Below are 15,066 nucleotides of genomic sequence, written 5' to 3'. Positions count from 1 at the left end.
GAAGACAGGCCACCTAGGGCAATGGCCTGGGCATTGGCGTCAGCGTCTGCCAAGGGAGTTGGGGTGGGGAGAGGCAGAACAGAGTCAGGTAACCAATCTCTGGATACAGTCTACAGGGAAAAGAGCCCAGGCTTCCTTCAATAGAGAAAGAAAGAAAAAAATGATTAGGACCTTAAGATAAGCCTTTAAGCTCCTTCCAGATAGATGAAAGGCTGGTCACAGAGTCTGGGGGGCAGTCTGTTAAGGGTGAGGTGACCAGTTGGGAACACTGAAGGATGAGGATCAAATGATTTTGGCACTCAGTGACAGTGCCTCCAACATGCACTAACAATCCTTTCAACATGATCCCCTCCCCATGCGCATCTCAAAGAAGCAATGAACAGGGTGTACTTTCCAAACTACTGCAGTTTAATTCCGAAGAACACAAATGCTAGAGGCCCAGAGCAGCCTATGTGATTGGATCCTGTGCGACCTGCCTTGGGCAAGGTCAGGCTCCTCCTTGCTCTGCCTGGGAGAGGCCTAGGAGAGCTTCCTTATCTGGCCCAAGTAGGAGCTGCTGACTCTGCTCAGACAGCAAGATTTCTGCCTTGAAAGCAAATGCAGTAGCCTCAGAAATGTGCAGTGCATACCTCTTTCTTGCTCTTTCCCCCACCCATAGCCTGGAAGAGCTGGAGTGAAAGTGCCTCTGGTCATAACATGCATGTCTCTTATGCCCTTCTGGTGGCTGGGCTCAGGGTTTTGGGAGACATGTGACCTTGGCCCCATGAAAACTCATTGCTGCCCCTCTCCTCTCACCCCAGTCTTACCCACATGACCTTGTTTTGCACACATCACGTTGGTTTATCCAGAAAATGGATGACCTCTCATTCCCTAACTTGGCTCAGTAGGAGGGGAGAAAAAGCAGTTGGGTCCCTGGTGTCTGTCTCAGAAGAAAAGGGTGTTGGTGATCAGGGGAGAGGCAGCACTTGATACACGACGTGGGGTGAGGTTTGCTTCCCACCTGCTCCAGGAGTCAGAGGTTTTTCTTTATCTGGCACCTCAGCTTTTTGAAAAAGTAGCCTGTGGGCTGCATACCTGCCAAAGGGTTGGGACAGGAATAACCTTTCCCTTGCTGTGACCTTAGGTGTCTAGGGGCAGAGACAGGAAGGCAGGTGAGAGAAGGGATTAAGGAAGGAGGGGCTCCCCTGGATCTGAGGGCCAGAGAATGGGAACGGAATGTTTCCAGGTACCCCAATGAGATTGTGGGCTGAAGGAAAAGGGGTACACCGCTGAGGGGGGGGTTGGAAGTCCAGAGGTAGCCAGACAGACCCAATCTCCGCTACTCCACTCTCCCCCTCCCTGGGAGCTGGGCCCCAGCTCAATCTCCACATTTCTTATCTTCCCTGATAAGAGATAAGCTTTGGTCTAGCTCCGGGCACAAGCGCCATCATATGGGGAAGATTGTCCCTGGAGAGCTAGAGGAAATGAAGGCTGGGGTCTGCTCAGCCTCCCTCCAGCTGAAGTGAGGGTGGGAACCGGGTCACTGCCTGCCCTCATGCCCCAGAAGTGCATCAGGGCCCCTGGTAGTCAACTGGAGCAATGCCACCCTCATCACGGCTAGAAGGGAGGCCCAGCACCCACGGACTCCTAGTATATACTAGAAGGCAAAAGGGCTACCAGGTCCCTATCTCAGTTGTCTGGTGCCTTTTTTTTTTTTTTGGTATTAAACTATCATTAAAACGAAATATAAATATTTTACCCTCCCTGGGGATGCTGAGAAGCTACAGGAACTAGGGTAGGGGTGGGAGTATAGCCCCCTCTTGGGAAGGGGCTGTGCCCTGGATCCCCCCAACTCTCTCCCCATTGGCTCAGCTGCTCAGAACCAATCCGATCTGGGGGAGCACGCTGTATCCTCGTGGGATTCCTCTCAGCCCCTTGGGATTCACAAGAAGGAGCAACAGCTGGGGCGCTTCTTCTGGGACTCCACATAGTCTCGGATCTGGAAGCTGGGTTCATCAGCCTGTTGCCTGGCTCTGTATTTCAGCTCCCTTGAAGAGGAAGAAGCAAAGGGCTGGGCAGGGGGTGAGGAGCTGAGCATCCTCCCCACTCCCGTGGCCCAGGGCAAATGGTCCTCAAAATGCAGTTGGGGGCTGGGCCGGCGGCCAGGCCATGCTGGGTGCCACTCTACCCTGCACAGTTCCCTTCCCTGCTCGGCTCTCACTTGGCAATGGCCAGAAAGGCTAACTCCACATTCATGCCCGTCTTGGCGCTGGTCTCCATGAAGGGAACTCCGTACTCCTGCCAGGGAGAGAGTGTCCTCAGGACCAGCCTCTGGCTACCCCCACCCCTCACCCTGTCCACAGGCAGTCACTTACCCTGGCCAGTGTCTCTCCGTCCTCTGAACGTATCACCCTTTCACTGCTCACATCTGCCTGTCAAGCCCAGGTGGGTCACTCTGAAGAAGGAAGCCTTGGCCCCAGCTGGCCCCTCTCCTGCCCCTGCTGGCCCACTTTTTGCCCCAAGAGCAGGCACTGCCCCGCCCTCTGCTGGTGGCCTATGTGACTTGCAAGCGGTATGATTGGCATGGGGCCGGGGTTTCCATTCGGTTCAGGCTGAGTTCCCCAGTTCCCAGTCGTGGGATCTCACTTCCACTTGGGGAGGTCAGTAACTCTCCTTGGCAAGGATGGGGTGACCCAGCCTCAGAGGTGACAGTTGGGGCTAACCCTTTCTAGTCTTAGCTGTGCGTCTGTGACCCTAGACACTATGACCTAATAGGGGTTGAGCAGCTGGGTCTCAAAGTAGCAGCTTGAGCTTTCTGTGCAGGGGGGCATTTCCAAAGCTTTAAGAGGGCAGAGGAGATGGCTGAAGACACCAGATAGGTCTAACCCCTGAATTGGAGACTGGAAAGAGTCCTTTGCTGGGAGGATGTCCAGCTAACACTCCTGGGCAGTGACAAGGCTGGATGGAACTAATTCTGTGGCAGTGGGAAAGGAGATGTGGGTGAGCTGACCCTCACCATAAAGCCACTTACCTTGTTGCCTAGCAACATGATCACCACATCCCTCTGGGCGTACTCATGAATCTCAGTAAGCCAGGCCTGTGGAAGAGGGTGAGCTGAGCCAGGCCCAGCCTGAGCATCGGCCATTCTCCCCCTCCCTTTTGCACTTCCTTCTTCCGCCCTGTTTGATTATCCCACGCTACCCACTGTTCCCCTGAACATGATGCCCTGTGCATTCTCTCATCTGTATCTTTGTTCTGGCCTTTCCAGTCCTGAGGGTCCTCAAACCCCATATAATACAACTCCCAGCTCTATGGAATATAGAGATGGCAGAGGCTTTGTTTCATAAATCAGTTGGTAGTCACCAGCAATTTCCTGGAGCACCCTGTTGAGTATTCTGAAGCCACATAAGGGCTCAATGATCAAAAAATACTGTGATTGATTAGTGATTTAGTGATGAGCATGGCGTTGGAAGTGGCAGTGTGAGTGCTGTGGATTTCCATCCTCTTTATAAGCTGTTTATACCTTTATGTCTTGTTCCCCCAGTTTGCTTGCAAACCTGTGGGGTTCAGGGAGCATGTGGAACTTTACAGTGTTGCCTACAGTCAGTGCTTATATTTGTTGAATTATTATCTCTATTCTCCAATAGTTTGGTTGTAAGGACAGAGCCACTCACTCTATCTGCCTGAGTCACTTTCTTGCAACTTGGGCTGGATGTGTGGATAGGTTTTTCTGCTTGAGTTCTCCCCTTGGTCTCTGTGGGTAATTGTCCAGGGTGGAGCTGAGTACTTTCTGAACTTTTGTCATGAAATGCACTCATGAATCACCGTCATGGCTAAGCAGGTGGCAGAGGCAGCCTTCCTGGCCTCCATGCTCACGTGCCAATCAAATACCCAGCAGCAGCTTATTACTTCTGAGTCACAGCTCAGGTATTTTTAGAAGTCAGCAGTGTTCCATGCTCCACTCCCTTCCCACAAAGCAGGAGGCAGTTCTGAACTTCACAGGCCCTGCCTGGCTGCTTTGGGTGGTGGGTAGAGGGACCTACCCGGATGTTGTCAAAGGAAGACTTGTTGGTGATGTCATATAGCAGGAGCAAGGCTGCAGGGGAGAAAGAGGTCACACAGGGGACTTGGGGCAGAAGGGTGACGTCACAGGTGGGCTGGGGGAAGCAGTTGGAGTGCAGGAGGGACTTACCCTGGGCATCTCGGTAATAAGCATGGGTGACACTGCGGAACCGCTCCTGCCCTGCGGTGTCCCAGATCTAGGAAGGGACGGACAGATGGTCAGAAGGAGCCAGGGTGCAGGGACTGTGCTAGCAGAGGGAACACACGCTGTGATATGGGAGATTGTGGGAAGGTGAGATTTTTCCTTCTCTAGGTTCTCATGGGCTTCTGAATGTCCTGGATGGTGGCAGTTACTGAGCTCTCAAGCTCATTTAGTTGTTGCCTCTTCCCCAGCCCAGGGGTTGGGGGTGTCCAGCCTCTGAGAGCAGAGGAGGCCCGGGAAACTATGGAGGAGATGGAGGAGCCTGAGCTTGTCAGAAGGCATTTGAGCTGTCTTTGATAGAAGAGGGTGCCTGGGAGCTGCTTTTTCTGCAGACATCAAACAAACAGAAGCCGTTTCTTCTCATGGGCCCCACAGGAAATTACCCCAGGCTGAGGGCAGGGCCGCAGGCCTCCTGTGGTTTGGGTGAGGAGCAGGGGCAGGCCTCTCCGCCCTCCCCACTCTCCCACAGCCTCTGGTCTCACCTGCAGCTTCACCCTCACACCATCCACAGTCACCACCTTGTTCTGAAAGAAAAAAGGGCAGAGGGAGAGGTGGGGTGGTGGGGGGAGGCGGGGGAGGCTTGGCTCCTGTGCTCTGCTGATATCCTACCAAGGAGAAAACACCCTGTCCAGGGCTAGAAGAGGTGTGGTGAGCCCCAGGGATGTCTCTAACCAGATCACCCCAGATACCCTCACCATGGAGCCCTCTGTTCTGGGCATTCCATCTGCTCTTCTCACAATATGCCAGGGCAAGGGGAGCCTGAGAACCTGCCCAGCTCTCTCCAGGACTCAGCAGGTAGCACAGAGCTGGGCACTGGGGGCCCTGCCCCTGCTTTATTTCTGTCTGCCTCTCCCGGAGCTCGGTCCCATCCTGCAGCTGAGTCCTTTGAGACGAGATGTCCACTAGCATCTGGGGACCTCAGAGGCCCTATCTGCCGGGTCACCTTTTCTCTAGCTGCCCACTAATTTTCCCAAGTGGGAGGGAGGCACCAAGCCTCTGAGAACCACCCTCCCTGCTGCTGCCAGGGTTAGACCCTTTGTGTGTGCTTTGCTCAGCGTGCCCAGCATTTCTGATGCAGGTCCGTAAAGATGGGTTCATCAAGGGGAGAGGAGGGACACTGGCAAGCTGCTCTTTCACCCTCTCTCTTCAACATTGTGCAGCGCTGTGCTTCCTGGTAACTCCAGAGAGGCTGGTGGACCTCTGAAGCCTTGCCCAAGGGGCCCAGGTGAGAGGGCGATGAGCAAGAGGGTTGAGGGCCAGGAAACTCAGCTCACATGGGATGTTCTGCCCTGCTGGGGGCAGAACTTGAAGACTCAGTCTCTCATTTCTCATATCCTGTAGGGGGGTGCCCAGATTCCTCTAACCTGGCCACCGCTGTGGTCCCTGGGAGCACCCCTGGTGCCCTCCAGGAAGTGAGCCACAGCTGTCATGAAGAGCCAAGATGGGCAAGGATAGGGCAGTGGCCCTGTGCCTGACCCCAGCTTGCTGCTGAGGGGCAAAGCCTGCAGCCACCTCACCCTGAAGTCTATGCCGACGGTGGCTATGAAGGTCCCGGACAGGAAGGCCCCGTCTTTGAATTGGATCAGGAAACAGGTTTTCCCGACGCCTGAGTCTCCCAGAAGCATCACCTAGGAGATGGGGGCAGACGCAGTTAATGGGGAGTTGGGGCAAGTTTCTGGGCTTCCAGGGAGAGAGGCCCTGAAAAGAGGGGCAGAAGGCGAGGGAAGGATGATGACGGCACTGAGGGGTACCTGCTTCTGGAAAGCCTGCTGCTGTCTTCACCCTGCCTCTCCGCCCCACACTCTCGCCTCTCAGGCTCTCCCTCTGACTCTCCTGTCTTCAGCCAATATCCTGGAAGCCTGAATTGAAACCTCAGCACCAACAGGTGCCCAGATTGCTCAGGAGCCCTAGAGAGCCACTGCATTTGTCTCAGACACATTGGCCCCCTGCCACACCATGTCTGATTCCCTCCTTCTGTGTGTGTTCCAGGCATGTGTGCATGTGTGGGTGGGGCTCTACTACCGGGAAAGGGAAGTGTTAATACCTGGGACAGGATTCCTACCCAAGGGAGGGGTCAGGATCTGATGGGGGCGGGCACTGTCGTTTGTAAAGGCATATTCTAAAATAACTGTTTTAGGTTCTTTTCCACAACATTTATTTGGAAGTTTCTAATAACATTTTATGTTTATAAAAAGGTTACATGAATTAGGGAGGGTTGAAATTTATATTGAAGTGAGGAGAGTTTAGTCTTAAGTTCGTTCAGCAGAAACCTCCCAAGTTGGGCAAATGGCTGCAAATTGGCATCACCGGGTCATTGTAGGGCTGGGAGTGTGGGGCGGTGGGGTGTGTCCTGCTCCTTTATTGCCTGGCCAGTCTCTGCTCATCCTCTCTGAGGAATATGGGGGGTGAGGGAGGGAAGCCCTTTGTCCAGTCATTCCTCAATCTTGGAGAACAGAGGTCTAGACCTCCTGCTGGAAAATTCACAACGGGCAGGTTAGATACTTAGTGGTTTGAGCAGGGACTGGGTTTGAGTTATTTTTGAGGCCTTGACCATGACAATGGAGCCCAAAGGTTTTCCTGCTGTGCACATACATGTGCAGCAGGTTTTCCTGCTACTGGGATTAACTAACTTTGGTAGACAGGTAGGAGGGCTCAGTAAAAGGTGTATGAAGACTGGGGTCCTGGCTAATCAATGGCTAACTGGGGGGACTTGGGGAAGATTCTTTAAACCATCTGTGACCTAGTTCCACAGTGGCAAGAAGGCAGGAGGGATTATTTCTTTGAGGCCTTTCTAGACTCAGTCGGTGGCTGGGAACCATAATGTTGGTGTGAACAACCTAAGACTCCAGAAGAGTGGCGCAGGACTGGGTATGGCCTGCCAGTAGTCCCCATCCCCTCTAATCCAGCCCAGGAGCTCCTGCCAAGCTCCTCCCAGTCTGTCCCGAACTCCGTCTCCTGGGGAAGTCTTGGTGCACACAGGCTGGTGGAGGCCAGGAGCCAACTCTCCACAGATGCTGCTTGGCCCAGGGGACAGATGGAGGGCTGGGGACTGGGAGGGCCCTCTGGAGCCCGCATTGCTCCCTGGCTCCTGGGTCCCAGCCCCCAAGGGGGAAGGAGGGAGGGAGGGTGAGCTCCTGTGTACTTTACAGATCACAGCTGCCTTGAGCAAACGATGCCAGCTACCTACCCAGCCAGGCAAAGCCACTAAACACAAACAGCTGCCCAGCCTTGCTACCTCCTAGCAAACAGTGCAGCTGGCTTGTCCCGTGAGGAGGTCAGGTGGTCCCCACTGGCCCAGGGGCTGGCCCTCAGCAGCTCCCCTCCCACTGAATGCACAGGGGCCCATTTCCTGCTGAGAGCCCACACAGGACGTCTATCTCAACGGCTCTGGGCGGGTGACTTGCAGAGTGGCTTCCCCTGGAACAATGGGGGTGGAGGCCCCAGACTTCTTTCATGAGTGAGCCCCGTGTGTGGGGAGGAAAACAAGGCACAGAAAGAGGCAGGTCTCCTTTAAGCCACGTAGCATGAAACAGGCTTGCCCCCTCACTTATCCCCAAGCCTAGAGGAACAGTGGAAGGTCTGGGCTCCCTCCGCACAGCTTGCAGAGCTCCTAGTAACTGCCTGCTCCAAGACAGGGGGGCAGACAGACCAGTGCCCACCTCCACCCTCACCTGCTTGTGTGCATGGCCACCCCGCGGAGGAACCGAGCCCCAGAGAGCTGACTTACACTCTCCCAGGTGGGGGCATTGTGACTAACCACATCGATCTTTCTCAGGTTCTAAAAATTCCCAGGTGGGCCTGCATTCTGGCTAGCAACATCCTCCTGGAAGAAAGTATGAGGCAATAGTGGAAAGGGAAGAGGTAGGACTTGGGGGAACCTGGGGATCTCAAGAGTTTGGGGCCTAAGGCCTTGAAACTGGCTGTTAAGTGTTAGCTGAGAGCTTAGCTGGGAAAAGGGTATTAACCTCAAGTTGCTCGGCCGCCAGGGGGCGTCCGCTCTGGGTTTCCAAGCATCCCTATATCCTAGCACTTCGGGCGCCCGTGCCCAGCAGGGTAAACCCTTATCAAGAATCGTGGGGTCCCAGGGGGCCCATACTGGCGGGAGAGTGGCAGAAGAAAATTGGGTGGGGAGTCACTTCCGACCTACTTCTCCCACCTCCCACCGTGCCAGCTCAGATCCCTAGAGATTGGGACGGTCCCAGGAGCTGCGTCTCTATCCTCCCTCCCTACTCTGGGACACCCGGCTGCCTGGGGGAAGAGCTGAGTGCAGCGCAGATGCAGCCAGAAAGGCGCTTACGCCCGGGAACGCCAGGGTCTTAGGGCAAAGGACGTGGGGAGGGGTGGCCCTCAAAACCCGCACGGGAGTCCCTAGCGCTAGGCGCAGTGCCCACCCACCTTGCCCGTGAGATCGTAGCTCGGACTGCAGGGCGGGGAGAGCTCGGGGGCCTCGCCATCCCGGGTGGCAGCGGCGCCAGGCGTGCCCGTCATGTTCCTGGACGAGAGGTGAGCTGGGGCAGGCGGCAGGCGAGGGACAGCTCAGAAATAGCTCCGCCTTAGGCCCCACCCACTCCTTCCCCCCACCTCCGCTGCGGCCCGGACCCCAACAGGCTCCTCCCTCCCTCCCACCATCCCAGCGACACCCGCCCAGAGCGGGCAGTCCCGCAAGGGCGTTTAGGACCTCAGTGTCAGTGCCCGAAGGGGCAGGGGGGCCCCCTAGGCAACACTGACCCGGTTTCCTCCTCTGAGGGCATGGGCCAAATCCAGTCCCAGGAACGGTTCCCCAAGGTCGCCAGCCGTGGGGGTTAGGCTCCCACGAGGAGAGGTCCCTGGAGACCCCGCTTGCCGCGGAATGTCTGGCATCACTGGGATCAGAGCACCTGCACCCGTGTTCCCGCTGCCTCTGCTCAGCGCGGCCAGCAGGCGGCGCCCGAGCCCGGCCAGCTGGCGATGAACAGGTGGCCCCCCGGGGCGGGGTCGGGGGGGGGGGGGGAGGAGCGGACGCCGGGGTGCACCCCCTCAGGGCCGTGCTGCCTTTGAGAGGAGGCGTGCTTTCTGAGGACAGCGATCAGGCAGTTTCACTTTTGTTAATGCAGTCCAGCCTGAGCTCACGTGAATATAATTTTATTTACCGACCGATATTTATTCATCTTTTCACATCTCGCCGCTGGATGGTTGGTGCTCGAACTTTGACCCTTCAGAATGATTACTTCTCCTTTCTCCCTAACCTGTTGGGCTGCGCCCAGGATATTCTACACCTGGATGGGAGAGCCTTCCCCCCCATACCCCTACCAATCTAGGCACTCCTGCAGGCAGGGACGGCCTTATTAACATGTGACCCCCCCCCCTTTGTCACCTAGTAGACCTTAAATGTTTAATATCAAATGAATTCACGAAGTTGTGGATCATTGTGAGCAGAGGCTCCAGGACACCCTAGGAACCCTGCAGCTGCTGGAGGCAGAGGGTGGGAGTGTGTCCTGGGTTGCCCATAGTAGAGCTCAGCTGGGCCAACCATTCAACTACCCCCTCTCCTGACATTCTCTACAAGCTCATTCAGCTCACCACCCACTCTCTCTGAACAGGGTGGGTGTATTATAAAGGGACCGTTTGAGGGGTGTAGAGGAGGAGGGGCACCTGCACCTCTTTGCTTAGGTGTTGGGGGTGAGTGGCAAGGGCAGGAGTGACTTTGGGGATTGTGTGTATATCCACCTCCAGCCCTGTGATTTTTGTCACCAGTTGGGGTTATTTTCTGGAGGTGGACATGCCATAACCTCATATGTACACTGGGTGGGATTCCAACACGGAATCGTGTCTGGGAGAGGAGAAGCTGCATGGATGATGGATTTAGGATTTATTTGGAAAGCACTCCTGAGCCACTGAGGGTGTTGGGTGGGGCTGAGCGAGGCTTCCCAAAGATGAATTTTGCAGTGGCGTTTAGGCAAGGCTAGAGAGTTTGGGGAACACCGAGGCAAGAAGTAACAGGAGGAACTGAATTGGGGTGGGAGAGGGGCTGGCTAGAAAGGCTACTGTGTGAACCCTATTGATGTCAGCACCCCAATAAACCCATCCGCAGGACTTGGCATCAGTGTGCTGGTGCAGGTGGTGGAGGAGTTGAGGAAAACCATAATTTGAGAGTCGTTCACACAGAACCTGCGCAGGTCCCACTTCCAGAAAGCAACGGGCCTGGTTTCTGGGGTAAAAATTGCTGAGAGGCCCTGGTACACCCAGCTAATCACCCCACTCACCATTGACATTTAAAGTGGAAGACCCAGGACTCCTTCCCTTTCCTGCTGCCCAGGCCACACTCAACCCTATGAGCTGGGCCTGCACGAGCTCCAGTGGCTCCCTCTGCCTCAGTTACCACAACGCAGGAATTCCGGGCCACAGCCAGGACCAGCCATGGGGCACTTGCAAATAGCCAGCTGTAAGCAGTATTTAAAATCTCTGTGTGAATGACATGGATAAGCAATGTCTTGTAGCCAGGCTCTTTGGGGACCCCAAAGATGATGATGAAGGAGACCCCAATATCCTCCAGCCTTTTTGTTCGACACGATATGGGAGATTTTAGCTGCTGTGCAAAGAACCAGCTGCTCTGAGCGGAGGGTTGGAAAGAGACATGTCTCTGGAAAGGAAAGGAATAGCAGGGGGCGGGGGTGTCTCCATCATAGACAACGGTGTGGGCAGGGGGCTTGTGGAGGAGACAGACATTTTTCTCAGCAAGAGCCTCAAACCTCTTTGTAAGTGAGCAACTGTTCCTAGGCCCAGGGTCAGTCATGTGGGGCCTATCACAGGCTGCTGTTGCTGCCCCCCACCACCAGTGTGGGGGGCCCTCTGGGTTGGTGTCCCAGCTAAGGAGCAGGGTGTGGTCTGTTTGTGCTCCCAGGTCGTACACCTGATCCAGGTGTCCCCAGGCTCAGGCTTGAGCTGGGCCCTCAGGCTCTCACTCAGTGTAAGCGGCCCAGGGGTTCATCCTGAGGTGAATGGAACCTTCCTGGTACTGACCGATGCCAAGCAAACAGCAAGGCTCTAGAAGGTTCAGCCTGAGGAGAGAGGAAGGGCCTGGCCTGGCCTGTCTCAGGCTGCTTCAGTCTCAGTTTGAGCACAACTTTTTTCCTTTTCACAGGCAAGTTGCCTCACTTTCCCCACCAGGCTCGCGGAAAAGTTGGGAGGCCCCGCCCTGTGCCTCTGTGGAGTGAGAATCAGAGCTTGCGTACCATAACCTCACCCACACCCACCTCGCTCTCTGCCCTCTGAGTCTGACAGGCAGGAGGACAAGCGTGGAGGGGGCGAGGAGACGTGAGTGTGACTGTCGGGCACAGTCTGGGCAGGAGCCCATGGTGGGGGATGCCTGGCCCTGGACTCCTGGTTCGCTTCATGGCAGCTGGTCCAAGGCTAAGGGACTGTCAGGGCAGCCTCGCCCTCCTGGGACTCAGCCTTTCCCTTCCCACACTCCGGAGTCCAGCAGCTCCCAGTCGTGGGAGAGCCCTGGGCACTGGTGCTTCAGGTTGGATTCCAGACCCTGACACACACTCTGGCCAGGTACTGATTTCTGCTTCCCTCTGAAGCCCTGTTCATCATGGGCCCTCACCTTCCTCACTGTGACCCAAGGGGCAAGCCCAATTTCTGGGGTTCTTTCCTCTTCCCACCAGTGTGAATCTGCTGTGTCCCAGCCCCAAGTGTGACCTCGCAGGCCTATGCTCCGCGCAGTCGCAGAGGCTGGCCTCTCAAACACCCATGCTGCCTAAGAAATGACGTTAGCTCTTCCCCATCTCTGGATACGAGGATTCTGGAGACCCCAAACGAGGGCCCTGCAGCTCCTGCCACAGTCCAAGAGAGGAGCCAAACCCTCTCTAAAGGTTTTCCCAGGATTCAAGGGTCACTGGAAGTGGCCAGCAGGCGTGGTACAAGTGGAGAGAAAGGTGTGCCACGGGGGGAGGACTTCTTGGCCCACAGAAGGGCTGAGGGTTGGGAATACTTCCTCGTCTGAGCTGCCTTGCTGCGCTGTGTCCAGGGAGAGACTGAGTGCTAAAAACTGAACTTTAACCTTTGACCTGCCAGCATGACAATGCTAAGTTTGGACTATGCTTCAAACTTCAAGCCATTCCCTTGCCTCTCCAGATTCCTCTTGCCTTGGAGGATGGACCTGAGTAATCTGTATTGTGATATTCCCTTGCTGATTAAGAAGTACAAATCGCCAGTGCTAAAAACAGTCATGGGGATGTAAAGGACAGCATAGGGAATATAGTCAATAACATTGTAACAACTATGTAGGCTGCCAGGTGAGCACTAGACATATTGGGGTGATCATTTCGTAGTTATATAAGTGTCCAATCACTACGTTGTACACCTGAAACTAATATATGTCAACCGTAATTGAAAAATAAAAAAAAATCATTAAGAAAAACATTAATGCATCTAACAGCATGGCATATCAACATAAAGCAAAAATTGATAAAAATAAAAGAAGAAACGGAAAAATTCACACACGCGCACACACACACACACACACACACACACCTTCCCTTGCTTTCTAGCTTCTAGAAAAGAAGAGTGTTCAGCCAATGGGGAGTCCCAGAAGCAGATGGGGGAGCAGGAAGAAAGCAGTGTGGGAGGGAGATTTATTGCCCTGGTTCCCTCCCAGTGAGGCTACTATGCGTTGCTGTGTTCCCTCCAGCCAGCCCTCTCCACACAGCCCTCTTTGTCCCTGTGTCTGGTGACCGTTCCCTCCTCTCACCTTTTAGGCTAGGGGGTGGAAGGGAGGCCCTATAACTACCCAAAGCCACTGCACCATCCCTCCTCTTTCCCCAGCACCCTGCCTCCACCTTGATACGTAGTTTTATATGAAACCTTCTTAAATGATCTAACATGAGTGTCCACCTGTTTCCTGCTGGGACCCTGACAGAGGTACACCAGGGTCCTGAGGCTGGGTGCTTACTGTGAATCCGATGCCCACGGTGGCCGAGAAGGAGCCGGGGATGAACTTGCCCTGGTCGAACTGAACCAGCAGAGATGTCTTCCCCACGCCACTGTCGCCCACCAGGATGGTCTGAAAGGGAGCAACAGAGAGGCGTGAGGGCCTGCAGTGTGAATTAGGCTTCCTCGTGGCTGGGGGAGTGGGTTTCGCTAAACACATATATACATGTGTGCGCACACACAAACACACACGCACAGACACACACAGACGCACACTCACACACACAGAAGAGTACACGCACACGTCACACTCTTGGTTTCCTAGTAAAGTCGCTGAAGAAGACGTGAAGGCATAGAGGAAATCTTGTTTCACCTCAAGTTAATAAACATCTGAGGTGACCATGAGAATGTGCCTCTCAGACTTCCAAGCCCAGGGGCGGAAGGGACCGAGGGCCCGCTGCTGCGCTCTGCAATCCACCGCTGGTGTCTGCACCGCGGCCACGTTTCCCATAGGCAGTCCCCAGCAAAAGGCGGAGTGTGGCAGGGACACTGAGGCGGGCCTGTTTCCCGGAGACACGGGGCTCCCCTCACAGCTGATGTTGGCATGAGGACCGCCTTGTGGTTTTACAGAACGTTCTTCCAGAGACTGTGTGGTGGTCTTCGACACTTCCACACAGCCTTCCTGGCCTTTCTCCTTCACGTGGGGTCACTCCTGCATCATGGCCTCATGGCTCTCCCCTCCTCTCCTGGTTCTTACCCCATTTCTCCCTCAGGTGTTTCCCCTGATAAAAATCCCTGCACATTTAATTCCCTTTTGACACCTGCTTTTTGGAAGACCTGGACTAACGCAATAGGTCTCCTGTATGGGAAAGTCTTAGAAAAATAGTCTATAGAATAAAATAATAATAAAGAGGATGTCTAGCTATATGCTTTAGGAAGAGTTTGCAGTTGGCCCTGGAACAAGGCCTTGGAGAGGACAACATTTCAAAGAAAAACAGAGTTTGGGAAAAGAGAGGAGGCCACTTCTGTACTGGGAGGATGAAGCAAGGAGAATTAACGTGGACAGGTGCTGTATGGGGAAGAAATCATAAGCAACAAAGAAGAAATATACGTCCAGAGGTTGGTACCCAGCAGTCTCTCAGTGAATGAATGAATGAATGAATGAATGATTGAATATAAATGCCTTAGTTTCAAAGTGGACAATAGCCACTTTTCAAAGGCAAGCATCAAAGTTGTTGGAAAGGTTTAGGACATGCCAACTTTAGTTGGACTTGCAAACACAAACAAAAGCAAGCAAGCAAGCAAACAAACAAATAAAACAGAGACATAAAACCCCCCCAAAATAAAAGCATAAGGATTAACAGGGTTTTCTTGGGCCTGACCCACAGCCCCAGCACTGTTTGTCTCTGACAGTGTCATGAAATGGGTAGCAGGGCAAACATGAGGTTGTCCTTGACGCTGACCTTGGATGTTCCCTGTTTATGGTCCCCCAACCCCTCTCTTCCCAAGCCAAATTCTGTCCAGCTTTTATTTCCTCCTGGGTTAAAGGGCTCCAATTGTTTGTTATGGGTAGTGGTTTTAACAGTTTACATCTCAAATCCAACTTCCTCAGGTGTGAAGAAGTGCTTCCCAGAGAGAATATTCCAGAAAGTGAGGAGTCAGTCCTTCTGTGTCCACCTTGCTCATTTACTAAAAGGATAGAAAAGATTCTGATTCTTTTCCTTTTAATCCATTTCTTTTCCAGGGGGAAGAGTTCTCATCACTTTCGTCTCTCATTATGCGAAAACAGTTCCATCTTCTTGGGACCTTTTCTGGTTCAGTGGGGACACGGTCCAGGGTGACAGGGTTCAGAATTTCAGATCCAGCTGAGTCCTGCCTTCGGCCAGGGGCAGGACGATGCTCTTGTATTGGCC

At 54.2% G+C, this 15,066-nt stretch overlaps 1 protein-coding gene across 4 annotated transcripts in view; it reads right to left on the bottom strand.

Annotated features, from left to right (window-relative positions):
* Nucleotides 1–388: 388 nt before the first annotated feature.
* Nucleotides 389–15,066, bottom strand: part of RAB37 (RAB37, member RAS oncogene family) — a gene marked incomplete at its 5' end in the record, with an annotated part of 47,886 nt that continues 33,208 nt past the window's right edge. The window contains 9 exons of one of the 4 annotated variants that reach the window (XM_081029419.1): nucleotides 389–2,027; nucleotides 2,201–2,277; nucleotides 2,355–2,411; nucleotides 3,011–3,076; nucleotides 4,023–4,075; nucleotides 4,172–4,238; nucleotides 4,726–4,767; nucleotides 5,761–5,871; nucleotides 13,176–13,286. In XM_081029419.1, coding sequence (XP_080885545.1) covers nucleotides 1,922–2,027; nucleotides 2,201–2,277; nucleotides 2,355–2,411; nucleotides 3,011–3,076; nucleotides 4,023–4,075; nucleotides 4,172–4,238; nucleotides 4,726–4,767; nucleotides 5,761–5,871; nucleotides 13,176–13,286 — 690 coding nt within the window. In that variant the 3' untranslated portion in view covers nucleotides 389–1,921. Of the gene's footprint in view, nucleotides 2,028–2,200; nucleotides 2,278–2,354; nucleotides 2,412–3,010; nucleotides 3,077–4,022; nucleotides 4,076–4,171; nucleotides 4,239–4,725; nucleotides 4,768–5,760; nucleotides 5,872–8,638; nucleotides 8,752–13,175; nucleotides 13,287–15,066 lie in introns of those variants that run through there. The other 3 variants (XM_081029420.1, XM_081029421.1, XM_081029422.1) reach the window with 3 other exon arrangements.

Source organism: Rhinolophus hipposideros, assembly GCF_964194185.1.
Source record: "Rhinolophus hipposideros genome assembly, chromosome: 20".
Classification (NCBI taxonomy): domain Eukaryota; kingdom Metazoa; phylum Chordata; class Mammalia; order Chiroptera; family Rhinolophidae; genus Rhinolophus; species Rhinolophus hipposideros.
This window is presented reverse-complemented; position numbering and strand designations above follow the sequence as displayed.